Below are 16,154 nucleotides of genomic sequence, written 5' to 3' on the forward strand. Positions count from 1 at the left end.
CTGTGAAACAGTGCTGCAAAAAACGTGTTGAGCTTTATTTTGTGCTTGTGTTTTGGTCACACTTAATTGTTTCAGATCATCTAGTATCTTTTTTTTCTTGCCAAAAAATAAAAAATTAAGACAGTTTTTATTTTTAAGGTGCTCCTGAAACCATCCTTCAGCTGTCCAAAAAACAAACTTTCCCCTCGATTAAATTTTTTTAGGTCAATTTCACAAGCTCCACCCGACCTTCAGATCCGCACCGAACGTAGCTAGAACTTGTATGACAAAATGAAATAGGCTAATAAATCTCAACAAATTATGTCCCAATCTAAAGAAATTCAGAAAAAAAACAAAGACATCCAAACGCGACATTTTGCAGTGTCAAAATGGTTATGAAGTCAATTATAAGGATTTTGAACTCAACACTGCAAAAACACACAATCTTACCAAGTATTTTTGTCTAGTTTCTAGTGGAAATATCTTAGTAAACTTGAAATAAGACAAACTAACTTAAAAGTAACTCTTTAGTAAGATACAGAAGCTTGTTTTAAGTAAATAATTTCTTTATTTTGATGAAAAAGTGCTAGCTTCAATGGCAGATAAATGAACTTCTAACATAGAAAAAATGTCTTGTAAGTTAAATAATCTGCCGTTAGAGCAAGAACTTTTTCATCAATATTAAGAAATTATTTACTTAAAACAAGCTTTTATATCCTACCAAAAAGTTACTTGTTAGTTAGTTTTTGTCTTATGTCAAGTTTACTAAGATATTTGCACTAGAAACTAGACCAAAAATACTTGGTAAGATTTGAGTGTTTTGCAGTGAAGCGAATCACACAGAGGACTCTCAATGTGATTCCACAACAAGAAAGATGGCTTCTATAGGAAAGAACCGGCGCTAAAAGCCACTGCTGACCCAGAACGACATAAAGTCTCGTCTCACATTTGCAAAACAACATTCAGACATTTGGGAAGAAATGTTCTGCGTTCTGGCAAGACAAAAGTGGAACTTTCTGGGAGGTTTCTGTCCTGTTACATCTGCCTGTAAAAACTAACACAACATTTAAGAGACGGAGCATCGTACAAATGGGTGTTAATGTTTGGTTTCGCTGCTTCTGGACTTGGTCAGCGTGCCATGATTGATGGAACCACGAGTTCCCCAAGTTCATTAGTTCATGACCTACATTTCAAGTGCACTAGCAGTTACACATCTGAATGGCTCTGAAAAGTGATTTAGAATGGCCTAGTCAAAGTTCAAACTTAAATCTAATTGAGAGGTGGTGTGGTGGCCTCCAGAGGCTGAATTGAAAAATTTTTTTTGCAAAGAAGACACCCAGCCAAACTTCCTAAAATCATGTTGTAAAAGACTCATTGCTGCTGCGCTTGAGAGTGAAATAAGTTTTTATGAGGTTTAAAGAGCAATCGCAAACAGTATTTCCTCGAGTTATCTCTGTCTCACATTAACAGTTTTTGATGAGCTTAAACATTTAACTCTGACAAATAAAAAACGCAAAAGCTGTTCTTTTTTTTTTTTTACAGCAGCTTATACACAACAATGGGGGTGTTGCTACACCATGGTAAAAAAAAAAAGATATCACACTAGGTGGTGTGATTTATTTCCGGCCTAAATAGATAAATCTCATCTTGTCTTTCTGTTCTCCCTCAGCTCCGAACCTGAAGGGGCGACCTCGAAAGAAGAAGCTTTCCATCTCTCAGAGGAGGGACACCCAGGGTCAAGCTCCAGGTCAGGGCTCGTCGGGGTCGACCCAGGGTTCTGCAGCTGTGGCGGCTCCGGACCCCTTGAGCCCAGAGAGCAAAACTGCAACCAAGGTGAGATAAGATAAGCTGTGCATTGAGTAACCTGCGATATAACCTCACTGATTGCCAAACGGACTGACGTGTTGTTAGATGCAGGGTGGCAGACAAAAGCCGAGCAAAAGAAAGACGTGTGATGGGATTTTAAACAACCATTAATTTCTCTCTTGGTTACATCAATGCAGCACAGAGAGCTTTAAAGTTCTTCTATAAGAGTATATAGATATATAGTATAATATATTATTTAAATCACCTTTAGACTAAAATTAATCAAAATTTTGACGCAAGATTTGAGAGATGCATTATTTTGTTCATACTGTGATCCACTTCTCTTTGTGTTGGACTGCTAACAACAAAATATTACTGAGAACGCTGGCCAACAGCCAAAAAACTGTCTGGGGTTTTTCAGTTGTTAAAATCACATTGGTTTTGCTCCATCAGGTCAACTTTCTGAGCTATGAATGCAACATGAGCATCAAAATGCTCTCACATCTGGATCAGTTTTCTGATAATCTGGGATCAATGAGTGATGATTCCATCAGGACAGAAAAGAGACGGAGAATTTTGCACAACGAAGACGTAATGTTCAAATTACATGTTCTTACCCTTATCAGTGTTTATTAGTCAATTTACAGAAAGTTTGTAACATTTAATTTAATACACTCTGGTGGGAAACTTTTTTTTTTCTCCTAAAACTTTGTTTGGATGAGAAATATTAACGGAAACGAATTGATAATGTCACAAAAATGTCATCGATTTAGTCAGAGGATTGGATTTCTCTAAATCAAATTAGAATAAAAACCTGACCTGACTGAAAAAAATGGATGTCATTTTTTGATTCAGCTGTGCAAAATAGTCCTGATTCAGTCGTAAAAACATAGACAACTTCCGAAAATATATTTTTTGTAACCCAGTGTAATAAACTTAAATTTCTTGTCATATTATGACACAACACTAATTTATCCCCCGAGTTTAAGAGTTTTTTTTATACCTGAATGACTGACATGCCTCCGTCACATTGGTCATTCACCGGACCGAAAATTAGCAACAGCGCAATTGCAATTGAAAAAAACCCCCAACAACATCTTTGTCCTTAAGAAAGCTGCTAATTAATATTACACAAAGTCTGGATACTTGGAAGCAAAATATAATAAAACGAGGAATGACTCATCACATTTGCAAGACATTATATAAAGGTTCATTGTGCATATATTTGCCCTAGATGGGAAGAACTCATAAATGTTTATCAACATGATTACGTACACCATTACAGCTATTATTATTATTAGTAGTAGTATAATGCAGTAATGTTTGTCCTCTGGCTCTGGCTTAAAGGCTTACCTCGTTGTTGCCAGCATACTGTTTTCCAGGTGGTCGTTTTTTGTTGTTTTTTTTTATCTCGGGCTGCAGAACGAGGCCACCACGTTTCAGTTTTCCCAAACAACCCGCTGTGACCCACGCAGCAGCGGTGCAGTGCACTGTAACAACCACCAGCGCACGCAGGGAAACATGTGACTCCGAAGGCCACTTGTTACACAAAAGGAATGACATAATCTGTCATAAGAGGAGCGCAAGTGATGATTTGTAGCCTGGGAATGTTTAGTATTTTCATGTTTGAAAAGATAGATTGCTGATTTTGTTTGTTTGTTTTGTTTGTTTTAACTATTTGCTATTTTCTCTTTTGTTATCTCCTCTGCAAAGCAGCCTTTAGAACAACTTTTTTTTTCATTGTTTTATTAGATTTGATAGCATCTGTTTCAGAACAGCACTCCTTTCTCTCCTGTCCTTTCTCCTTCCCTGAAACACATAATAGTCTTTAAAACAAGCACAACATGATCCTGCAGAGGAACAAGATGTGTATCTTATTTTATGAGTTTCCATTAGAAGGAAGCAGTATTGTAAATACAGCAACAATTGTTTAAAACAAGTGAGATCATTGCACAAGTATAATGAAGAAAAAAAAAGATATTTATATGTTTTTCAGTTTCAGCTGAACATCTTATTCTTCCAGACTTGCTGGAAGAGGTGCACCGATCAGAGTTTTGTGGTCCGTTTATGATTTTATTAAAGTTCTGACCAGTAAATAATCATTTTAGCCAATTCCGATTTTTTATAAAGTATGTCAGCGTATTAGAGACACAATAAGAAAGTAAGAAAATACAATTTCTAGAATAAAGTCATAAAATTGTTGGAATAAAGTTATAATATTATGACGATAAAGTCAAAATATTATGCCTAATTTCCTAATATTAATATTACAACTATACTCGTAATGTTATGACTTTATTATCATATTATTTCACCTTTATTCTCAAATGATTTTATTCTTGTAAAATTACGACTTTATTATTCTTGATTTTATGACTTTATTCTTGTAATTTGTTTTTCTATTTGATCTGAATGTGGCCCTAACACGCGGTCGTACAAGTCCACGGGTGACCTGATTATCCCAAGCAAATTTATGATTAACAAAACATAAAAAGTTGTGCAATTAAAGAGAAATTGAATTTAAAAAGTGAAAGGTGCAAAAATGTCAACATAAAATATGATATCTAAATCTGGGTGAAAGGCAGGTCTCAGTGTTTAGGCTGAGTTTGGATACTGCTTAGTGGCTTAAAAGGCCACATTATTATCTATTTTCATAGGTTACAAAATGACGATGACTGGATAACTTCAAAAAGCTACATGTCCTTGGAGGTCCAGTGATTGGACGAGCGTATGGTGCATTCACTGCATTGAGAAAAGTTAGGAAGTTTGAATCTAGCCAAGCTAAAAATCAACCCCAGCCGACCTGTCCGTGCATCCCTGCAACCTTTCAGAGTTAAAAATCAATATTAGTTAAACTCATCGTTGGCTTTTCAGTGATGAGAACATGAATCATGTGGCCACGAAGAATATTTGTTTATGCTTTGATCCCAACACATCTCACATACAGCTGTCTGACCTCATTTAAATAACCCTCTCATTCTGGTTTCAGCTTCCCTCTAATCGCATCCGCGCCCTCCTTGTGCTCTGTCCGTGCAGGTCAAGCCCGGCTGTAAAACGGTACCCAATGGGAAACTAACCACGCCGGGCAAACAAAGGCCCGCCGGGCTCAGTAAGAAGTCCTCACCTGAGGAGAAGGAGAGAGGAAAGGAGAAGGACAAGGAGGAGAGGAGTGAGAAAAAGGAAGAGAGGAAAGATGAGGATACTTCAGAGGAGAGCCGCGCGGAGGAGCAGGCTTTCTTGGTAGAGCTCTACAAGTACATGAAAGAACGAGACACGCCCATAGAGAGGATCCCCTTCCTCGGCTTCAAACAGAGTGAGCAGCGCAACTTACTCTCTTATTCCCTCTCTGGCAGCATTTAAACAAAGGAGCACTCTTTACTGTAGAAGAAGAGGTAAAGTAATGTGTGGGTAGGTTTATACGGGGTATTTTGAAAATTTAGGTCGTAACATTGCCGGTGGGGAAGGTTAGCGAGCTGAGAGGCGGTTAGAAACAGTCAGAAAAACAACTGTACGTCAGACACGAGAATAAAAGTAGCAGAAAACACCTTAAAGAGTTAGAAAATATCTCACAGTTTAGAGTAAGAATATCAAATCATTTGCTTTTCATTCCAGTTTGAGCATGAGAGTGAAACATGGCCAGCATAAACCCTGTGTGGATTTTATTCAACTTCTCCAACCGCATATTACTTAAACTGTCCACCACACACACACACACACACACACACACACCCCCACACACACACACACATACACACACAAATCATCATTTAGGTTTTATTCTACACAGAGGTTTAGAGCTTTAGGAGAGTAAATAAAGACAAATCCAATGACTGCAGACATTATGGCAAAAGTAAGAAGAATCTATGACTGTTGGGGATAAAGAAAATAATCCCTCTGCCTCAATTATAAACTGAGGGAATAAAAGTCTTAGAGGAGAAACAATGCATACAACAACTTGTAAAGAAAAGAGAAAAAAAAAACTCAGGAGGCTTTCTGTCAGGACACATTTTACCCAGCTTTCATGTAAGACAGAACATCTCCTCACTCTTGTCAAAAGGTTTTCCTGTGAAGACCAAAAACGCCCTTAAAGAGGCGGTAGAAGAACATCACATGTATGGGAAACACGTCTGGCCGAGATGAAAGATCTCTAATATAGGTCGGATGCTTAGCTTGCACTTGAAGTGCAGAGGGGCCGAGAGGAGAAAACCTGCACGTAAACATCATAAAGAGCGTGCTCTTTCTGGTCTCTTGAAACTGGAGGAAAGAAAAAAAACGTGTTTGTTTAAGGTGTTTGATCTTGAGGAAAGGCACTTGAGAATGCCAGCTCTCATCCCAGATTGTTTTTTTTTTTTTAAAGTCTTTTATTCAAGGAAGGAATGCACATTAGCAGTGATGCTAAGGGAACCGCGCAGGATTTAACTATTCAAGATGGAACGGCTCCTGTAAATTAATGAGAGGTGGAAAAGGGAGAGTGATGTATGTTGACTAGGCGGGAATTATTTAAGCAAGGTTTTTAAAAGTAACATCAAAACTCATCAAATTTTCTATCGTACCAGTTCTACAGTCTATTACTTTCTCTTAAAAGTTATTTAAAAAAGACACAGATTGACTAGAGCTTTTTCTGGCTGCAAGAAAACGGCAAAACTTTTACTGAACTTGTTAGAAAGACAAGTTTGGCTATTTGGAAATATTTCACCTCGTGAAACATTCTTTTATCATTAATGTAATGCAGTTAACTTCTGACTAATTATTTAACTAATATCAGCTTGTTATAGCATAACTGGGTTACTCTAGACCAGGGGTCTCAAACTCCAGTCCTCGAGGGTCGCAGACCTACAGTTTTTAGATGTGCCACAGGTGCAAAACACTGGAATGAAATGGCTTAATTACCTCCTCCTTGTGTAGATCAGTTCTCCCAGCCTTGCTAACGACCTAATTATTCTATTCAGGTGTGGTGCAGCAGAGGCACATCTAAAAGTTGCAGGACTGCGGCCCTCGAGGACTGGAGTTTGAGACCCCTGCTCTAGAGAGAGCAGAACACCATGCAATAATCACTTGTGAACTACAAATATATTTAGTAGATGTTTATTGCATTGCTAAATGTGTTAAATTTTAGTCATAAGAATGTTTTCAATTTCAGTTGAACATATTTGTTTGAAAGCTTAATAATGGCTAAATGCTAACATTTACGGATTTATTTTGATTACAGATTTGACATTTTGGTTGGAAGCCATTGGTTCAATACACTGCTGTTCTCATTCATCTGTGTAATTAAGTCTTTATGCCTATATGGTTTGTAGGTTCCTAAATAATGAAGCTATAAGCTTGACGCTCTCCGTCTTTCCCATCCCGTCCACTTGATGACGAAACGACAAAAAACCCAGACAGGATTCTCTTGATAAAGTTAAACGGTTTACTTCAGAAATAAAAACGGTACAAATGTTACTTTTCCACAAAATAATAAAGAGTAAAGCGAGAGAGGTCAAAAAACTGTGTGGCTCCACTCCAGCTGCCCAACTAACTCTCCACACCCTAAAGTCCTTAACTGCAATTAGATATGCAAATTTAAAAGAAGGCTTTAGTATAGTCCAATATAACAAATTTGTAGGCATTGGAGATTTAATTAGTAATCATTTTTATCCAAATAAACAAATTATCATAAGAAATATAAACATAATTTATCCTAAAAGTCTGAATGAACAAAACTGAATTTAAGTTTCTACATGGTTTGTTATATGGTTGAATAAATCATCTTACTAAAAGCTGTAAAACTGTTATTAGATTTGCAGTTGAGGACGTTTCTGTGTTGGAGAAAGATTTAAATTTTTATTTAGTTCAGTGTCAGTGCTCATGCTAAAGTCAAACTTGCTAGCAAGCCCAGCTCGTTAACTTTGAGGTTCTTGCTGCCAATGAATAGCACATCCTATCTGTGGCTGTCATGTAAACCTTTCAAGACACCATGTTAGAATAGATATTAAAAGTTTTTAAATTGCTTTTTTAGTAACATTTTGTGTCTAAATTCTTTGCCAGTAATGCTAATGCTAAAGTTAAACTTGCTAACAAGCTGAGGTGTAACCGTGAAATATTTGTTTCCAATAAATGGAAAATGTTTGCTGTGGTTGTCAATAAGGGATGCACACTGCTGTGTTAGATTAGATTTTAAAAATCCATTACTTAGTAACATTTTATGCCTTCACTAAGTTAGCATCAGCAATAATGTCAACTATTGTAACTACTAGCTTAGCAACACCGCCGTTGCTAAAGTCCAACATGTTGAATCCAAGCTTCCTTGGATCTTTCTGACTCTGTGGGAGTTGTCAATAACAAGAGGATTGTAGGAGTGGTTGTTATGGCAACAATTTGCATGCCATCTTGTTTGAGTATATTTTTAAATGTCAATTACTGTTTTTGAATGTTGACTTAATGTTTTCTCAGACATATATATTAAATTACATGCAAATTGTTATAGATTCAACTGTATATCAAATTGTTTTATCACTGCAGCGTTGCATCATTCATTACTCTAAACTATTACATGTTGGTCTTAGCTAACACCACCACAGTATTTTGACAGTCCTGTCATCGTAGCTGCCAACATGTTGTGGCTTAAATAGGTCGTGACTGTTTCAGACGAGATGGAGAGATGAAGACGTCGGAGCATTACACACTCTCTACTTTCAGCTGGCATTTCTCTGTTTGAGCTCGGAATAAAGTCGAGGGCCGCTCGCCAACTGCTTTACATACAGCACATGCTCTGAATCTCAAAAGTAGACACATCATAAGCAAGAGCCCTCATTAAATGGTAAAATCATGCTGTTTAAACTTCGTCCTTGGCAGCGAGCACACATCGGCACATGTAAGGGGTTGGGGGTGGGGTGGGGGGCCACGTCACAATTAATGCAAACTCTCAGATATAATCAGCTGCCAGTTTCATATTTTTTCTTTCAACAAATGCAGTAAGGGATCAAAGGGGTCTCTTTGATGTAATGGAAACTGAAATTCTCCTATTTTAGTCGCTTTGGAGCAATAATATTTTTTCTGAAGTTTTCTTGGAGTTTAACAAAGCAACAGATGGTTAAATGATTCTACCAGAATTACTCTTGTATCCGTTTAAATCTGAAGCCGGAGTAAAAGCTACAGTCTTATTCCTGCAGTTCCCAGCATAATTCACTTCAATCTACGTTCACCACAAATGGCTTGTAACTTATTGTAAAACCTTGTAATACGAATACTGCTGGCTCGACAACACGCCTGCCTGTTTTCCCTCGCCTCACTCTCATACTAAATTTATATTTCACTTCTGGGTTTGTATGCATTACACATCCTCGAGTAGAGTTGCTTATGTGTGACCGGTTGGCCTGGAACATAAAAGCAAAATTAAAGTATTAGAAGCTGAAATGAAGAAGAAAAAAAAACCAGAAGAGGATACAGGCTAGAGTTTGTTTTTTCATTTACATTTTTCTCTTGAAAGTGGCAGTAAACAACAGCTCTATTATCAGCTCTTTCAGCTGCAGCTAATTATTTCTCTCTCCTGGAGATTAAAATGCTGTTTTCTTGCCAGTTGGCAGAAAAAAAAGATGGGGAGAAAAAGTAAAAATGTTTTGCACTGCAGATTTTTAGATTCCGAGATGCAAGTGCTGAACAGAAAAGCTCCATGATGAAACCACTATAGCCACGGCTTCGCAATGTAACCTTGAATAACAATTACTACAGCTTCACAACATCATGGCACTACTAAAATAACTTCAGACAAAAGCGAGAAAGCAACAATTATTGCAGCTAAAATATTACAACAAACTGATTATTGCAGATTTAATTTTATCTCCCACATTTATTTATTGTTATGTTAGTAATAAAACAAGTTGGATATATGTAGAAAGGACATTGACTTATTGGAGAGAACATTATGCCTTTATGTTCTGACTCTCTTTACAGAGAAACAAAAGTAACAACGACTTAATGGTTATAAATAGCGTCATTTTACATTTTCTATTTATTTATAACCTACTCAATATTCTATAAACATTTTTATTGACATAAACAGCAGCCGCCTTATAAGTCCTGACCAACCTTTTGCATGTTTTCACAATTTTGTTTCCTATTTTTCCCCTTTTGTCACAAGATACAAATTTTCAATCCGATTAAATTCAGGATTCTGCCTGGACAAAAATATCAGTTTTTATTTCAAGTCAGAAGAAACATGTTGGTAAATTTGAAATATTACTTAAGATTTATTTAAATCTGAATGTGCCAGTGATGTGAATCATTTTGGGATGTCTGACTTGTATTTGGGGTTTTGCTTGAAAGATTTAGCAGATTATTGAATCGAGTAATCTTTATTGACTCAAGACAAACATACCATCTTTACACTTTGTAAATAGTCTGAATTATTTTCCTGGCAACATGGAGGATGTTATGCCTATTTTGTCATTGTGCTCTTTATCGTTATTAGAGTATAACAAGCTGATATTAGCTGGTTAAGAGGAGACATAATGGTTGGAGCTTGCCAACTGTTTTCTGTTTTTGCAATTAGAAATATTTCCAGAAAAGACAGAAATCTCTGAAGCAGTCGACAGTGTGCAGCAACAGGTTGGGAAGGGGGAACTCAACATTACTCCATGCTCCACCGAACTGAAAAATCTGCTGTCACTTCAGCACCTCCTCTGGCATCTCTTTAACAAGATCTTAAAACCACAAGATAGAAAATTTAAGCTTAATCCTTGCCGCTCCTTGATATCAGTAAGCGACTCATGCCTAACTGGGAAATCGCCTGTCCGTTTCTGCTTTAAAATTAATTTCCAAAGCAATAGTTGATTCTGCGAAACCCCAGTGCAGTCGTTTTCAACAACCTGATATAAATGTGACAACAGTGGCTGCAGTTCAATTTCTAAGTCATTCTGCCTTTGTTATTGTCGCTTATTGTGTTTTGCTGAGCAGCTGCTGCCTTAAGGCCACATGTGTGCAGATGAAGTGGTGAAAGGTAACAAGACACTGTGAACTGGAGCGCTTACACAAAAAGCAGTTGTGTGTATTTTATGACATTAACCAGTTAGTGTGTATGTCTGCGTGTGTGTTTCCTGGTCTTAGACATCTGCACGTGATTGTGAACATCAGTTCCAATTTGTCTCCCTCTTTCAGCCTTGTTGTCTAATTGCCGTGCCATCGGTGTGTCACCGAGGCTGCATTGTGTTCCTGTTTTGTCATCCTTATCTCAGTGATAATTGCCCCTGCCAAACAGAGGGGAATTAAGAAAAGAAATTACTAATGACAAGACATCTAAGAAAAGGCATGTTCCCTCATTGCCTTTGTGTTCCCGTCCCCTCCCAGTCCTGTGTGCGGCTGCGGTAATTACAGTCGATGCGTAACAAGCGAGTTAAATAGACCATCTTTCTGTTTCCACAGTCGGAGAGTACAATGCGCCAGCGTGCTCAGTTCAAACAGAAAAACCTACCCGGCTCCCTTTGTTATTCCACCCGAGCATTGACAACGGTCGCAGAGAGGAGGGAAAGAGAGAAAAAAATCAATGCTGTCAAATGCGGAGATAGGAAAATGTCATTTTGACAAATGCAAGGCTTTGTGTACGCACAGATTGAATTTTGATGGATTTTTCCCTGGGCGAAGCCTCCCTTTTCTTATTTATAGGCCTTCATATAAAAATGTTAAACAATGATGTTACAGAAAGCAAATACAAATGTCATTGCCACGAAACGTCCCTCAATGAACTTGTGCTTCTTTGTTCGTGGGAAGTATTTCCTTTAAAAAGAGAGGGAGAGAGAGAAAGCCATTTGAAGACTCTCTGTGAGCTATTTTTAGGCAGAAATATTACACAAGACATGTATTTATAATGTGGCTTGTCAGGGTTTGTTTGGTGGGAAAAATCGATGCAAATTAATTTGCATTAGTTCAAACAGAAGTTTGAGCATTTTGCAAAGCCTTTGATGCTTTTAATGGCTTTTCGTTCCTACCTGCAGGCTGCAGCTAAAAAATGTCTTTGTCAGGATGAGACATGTTCTTTATTTTAGCAAAATGAAGAACATTCTTTTATACTCCTTCAGCAGAAATAAGGTAACTTATAGACACAACAACCAATAGACTGGTGATCAGACCACGCCCTCCCACTCCATACATTAAAACAAAGAACTCCCACAAATATCAGTCAATCAAAGTCTCAGCAGGGATGTTTGATTTGTTGATTGCTTCTATCTCCTACTTTTATTGCCTTACCATTACTCTAGACTTGCTGCTTCTCAAAATGGCTTCATGCATGTTTGGGGGAAATAAAATCAAAACGCTCTTGTTGCCTCATCCACTTTTAGCTCCGTCACCATGGCAGCGTGTATAGATACCGGAGACACAACGTTAAATGTCACTGTCTACACTGAAATTGACAAAGTTGTATTTAGTTTGGTTGCATTATTAAGAAAGTTAAATATAAGGTGTTGAGTAAGTCATTATGAAAAATTCAGTTATAAAAGTCTGCATGCCTGTTTTTGTTGCTAATTTGCAAAAATATAGGCTACTCAGCATGCTGCTATGCACTGCAGTGTTTCCCAAATAACTCTGCCATTACCGTGCTCTTTTTTTCTGCACCACATCCGGCCTACCATAACATTTTATGTGCTCCTCTAGACTCCATAGTAGGGCTACAAAAATACAACCTTCAACATCAAAGCTGTGCGCTTAAATATTTTATCAATCAAATCAAAGCAGTTTTTATCTGTCCACTGCCAAATACCATTACTGGCAAAAGTTCCTTAATATCATTTAACTTTAAGAAGTACTCATCAAATCCAGAGACATGTTTATTTACGTTTTAACCGTTTCATCAATACATTCTGCCACAACCGGCCCTTTAAGGACGTTTGTGACTTGACATGAATGAGTTTAGCACACCCGTTCTACAAAAAAAAAAACATTATGAATTTTTATCACAAATTATTACAAAGCTTTGTTTTCCATACAGATTTGTCAGCCTGCTTTCCAGAAGTTAACAGAAAACTTTCAGCGCTCTTATTGGCTTTTTTAAAAAGAACTTTGAATGACAATAATGAGATGATGGAAAGCTTTAGCAGTTTTTGACCACGATTGCTTAAAACCTCTGTGTGTCTTGATGGCCAGGCCTGCGTTCTCCTGTTATCTCTGTCTGTCCCTCTGTTAAAAAACAAAACGTCCTGGCCGAGGATATAATCGCTGACAATTATTAAAGGCTCAAATTTGTAATGATGTGATTTTACATTGTGTTTTTATAGCTTTTTTCTTGACTACGGGGATCATAAAAGTCGTTTCCTTCCCTCTGGTGTAATGACTGTATATGATGTCATTTGTTTCAGCTTTCCCAGAGTTTCTAACTGCCTTGTTTGTCTTCTGTCTCCCACAGTCAACCTTTGGACTATGTTTCAAGCTGCTCAGAAACTTGGAGGATATGAGTTGGTAAGTATTCACATATGTGGCGACATATTACCCTCTCCTCCCAGTTTTCCTCCTCTCATTCTGTTTCCCTGCCTGAGATATTTGCCCTCTTTTGTTCTGTTTCTGACACATCTCTCCCTCTGATGCCGTCCCTTACCTGTCCCTCTCCCCCTCCACTTTCCCTCCGTCTTCTCCTCCACTTTTCTCTCTCTCTCTCTCTCTCTCTCTCTCTCTGCCCTCCTTTCACCCCAGTGAGGTCAGTTGCTATTTTTCCCCGAGAAGAAAGTATTGCTCAGAGCCACTTTTAGCCGAAATGGTGCTGTTGTTTCAAAACCCCCTCGGTGTGGAAAACACATGATCGTCTGTTCTGCGCAGAGCAGAATGAAATTGGATAAATCGCTCATTTTTTCCCACGTTGGAGATCAAGTGGAGAGAAGCGCGCACGCAGCTCGCCAGTGTGCACGTGTTGCAGGGAGAAACCAAGCGGGCCCGAAATAAGGTTGAATGAGGCAGTTAACTTGGCAGGATTGCCTGCTGTTTGTTCAGCCACTGCTCATGTGCGACCTGTTTGATGTTCGCTCGTCAAATGTGTTGCTCACGCTCGTTTCTTCATTAGTTGGCTGTACGCTGCTGTCCAAACAGATAGCCAGAGCAGGCCCTAAAGAGGATACAGCTCATATAATCTGCGCTCATATCCTTTTAATACCATCATATCTGCCTCTGATTATTTCTTGTTTCATGTTGAGGCTTTGTTAGCTCAGTGGCAGCTTGGGTTTTGGTGTTTTATGACGGAGCCCGCCCGTTATTCCCATCTGTTGCGGGATAGGGGATTACAGCACGAACAACTGACAGCAGGTTGTTAACTGGGCTTATTGTGAGTGTTGAGTATTTAATAACTGGAACAATGTGGCTCGGTAGCTCCCCGAGATCTTGAAATGATGCCAACCATTCGTGTGTTTTTTTTTTGGGGGGGGGGAGGTTTCCCTAAATATTTTTGTTTAAGACTTGTGAAATTCTTCGCCCGCTGATGTCTCTTTTTGTTTCTTCCTCTCGTCTCTTCCTCCAGATCACGGTGCGCAGGCAGTGGAAGCACGTATACGACGAGTTAGGCGGAAACCCCAGCAGCACAAGCGCCGCCACGTGTACGCGGCGACACTACGAAAGGTAGTCATGGAGTTACAACACTTTCCACACTTGTTGGCACCTCCGGTAAACATGTCATTGCAAAATCATCGTCTAACAACCCCTTTCAAATAAGTGCAGTTCAAGTATTTTAATAATTTATTCGCCACTTTTTTTATCTGTTAATCTGTGTTTAGGGACATTAAATTCGTAATCTGTGTTTTCCCTGGTGTATAAATATATTGCAAAACAGAGGCCATCTCTTTTTAGCTACTGGGCACAAGGCTGGATGAGTTCCTGTATTTATCTTGCCACCATGCACAGTGATTAGGATGGTAAGAGAAGCAAAAATATCTCCAAAGCTCTCCCTTAGAGAACTGCAGAAAAGAGTGGCATCTTGGACTCTCCATAACAACCATTAGAGGCTACATATCCTCTGGTTATTTGAGCATGCCAGAATAATAATTAAAAAAAACATTTTCGGGATGAATATGTGAAGGAAACAAAACCCTGTAATCTCCACTGTTATGTACAGCAGGGGATCTGTGATGCTTTGGGCCTGACTCCAGAAGTTCTTGACAGTCTGGTAAACTGCATGGCACTAATGGATTCTGAAATATTTTAAATATTTGGTGCCAACACTGAGAATGAATCTCAGCTGGGTCTTTTGCTTGGACACTGTTCTAATTTATAAGTCAATGTAAAGATTGTCGAACATTGCGATTTACTTATACATTTTCAATGTGTACAAGGAAAGATTAGACAGAATTTGAACTGATGCCTGACTAGTAACCATTTTGTTTGGATTGTTGTGTTAGTTTTTGGTTTGACAGCACCCTATTCCGAATATGTTGTTTATATTACAAGACACGCAGATTAATATTTCTTGGCAGGGTAGGCTTGAGCCTTCACCCTTTATCAAACTATTTAATTTAATTGTCTGGACTGTAACATCTAGTGTATTTATACGGCTTAGATGGTTCACCAGACACAAAGTCAGCCTTTCTCCACAATCATCTCAGTTCTCAGACCTGGATCCTGTTGGAAACTTGGGGTTAAGATGAAGGGAAGGAAACATAAGGAAGGAGTGAGGACTCTGGAGAGAAATTATGCGATGAGGACTAATCAAAGATTCCCCTCTCTGTACGCTTTAACTGAGATAATGTTTGGATTTTTCTGCACTGAAATTCAGTCGCTGCTGTGAAAGATTATTTGTTTTAAGGCTTTCCCACATCGTAATCTCAGATACCAGCAGACAAAAAAATAATATTATTTCACTTCTTCATTTAACCGGTTTGCTATGTTAAACCAAATAAACCACAACAGAGAAATATCCCGAAGACAAAACCCATTTATGACCGTCCCACACCCATCTGAAAAATCCACTTTGGAAACCTGCAACACAAGAAGATCAAACTGACTCCATAAATTTACAATCTTAAAAGTCGTTCCTCTTCACATTTTAAGCTGAAGAACTGAAACCGATCTGTATTTTGTTCACCGTGCATATCTCAAGTACAAATAACTCCCGTGTGATGGCGTGTTCTCCACTTAATTTGAGAAGAAAAACAAGATGTTGTTGTTGCCACACGTGCCCACACTGCACAGTTTGCTTTTCCTTAAGGGCAGTGAACTCTCTTTCAGTTTGCTTCCAGGATGATTTCACAGAGCTTTATTCAACACCACAAGACAACTATTGATTTTGTTCAAGGGAAGTCAATGCGCCCATAACCATGAAGAGCAGCGCTTCAAATGTGTCAGAGAGCTGATAATGCATGCAGTTCTAAATGCATTATTATTTATGGGTTCAGGAGGTCGACTGGCTGTCCTTCAGGTTG

At 38.4% G+C, this 16,154-nt stretch overlaps 1 protein-coding gene across 1 annotated transcript in view; it reads left to right on the top strand.

Moving 5' to 3' along the window:
• The window catches only part of arid5b (AT-rich interaction domain 5B), a 106,397-nt gene that overhangs the window by 73,305 nt on the left and 16,938 nt on the right, over nt 1–16,154 (top strand). The window contains exons 5-8 of the mRNA XM_014470692.2: nt 1,649–1,812; nt 4,822–5,098; nt 13,163–13,215; nt 14,261–14,358. Of these exons, the coding sequence (XP_014326178.1) occupies nt 1,649–1,812; nt 4,822–5,098; nt 13,163–13,215; nt 14,261–14,358 (592 nt within the window). The remainder of the gene's footprint in view (nt 1–1,648; nt 1,813–4,821; nt 5,099–13,162; nt 13,216–14,260; nt 14,359–16,154) is intronic.

The sequence above is a fragment of the Xiphophorus maculatus genome, chromosome 22 (genome assembly GCF_002775205.1).
Source record: "Xiphophorus maculatus strain JP 163 A chromosome 22, X_maculatus-5.0-male, whole genome shotgun sequence".
NCBI lineage: Eukaryota > Metazoa > Chordata > Actinopteri > Cyprinodontiformes > Poeciliidae > Xiphophorus > Xiphophorus maculatus.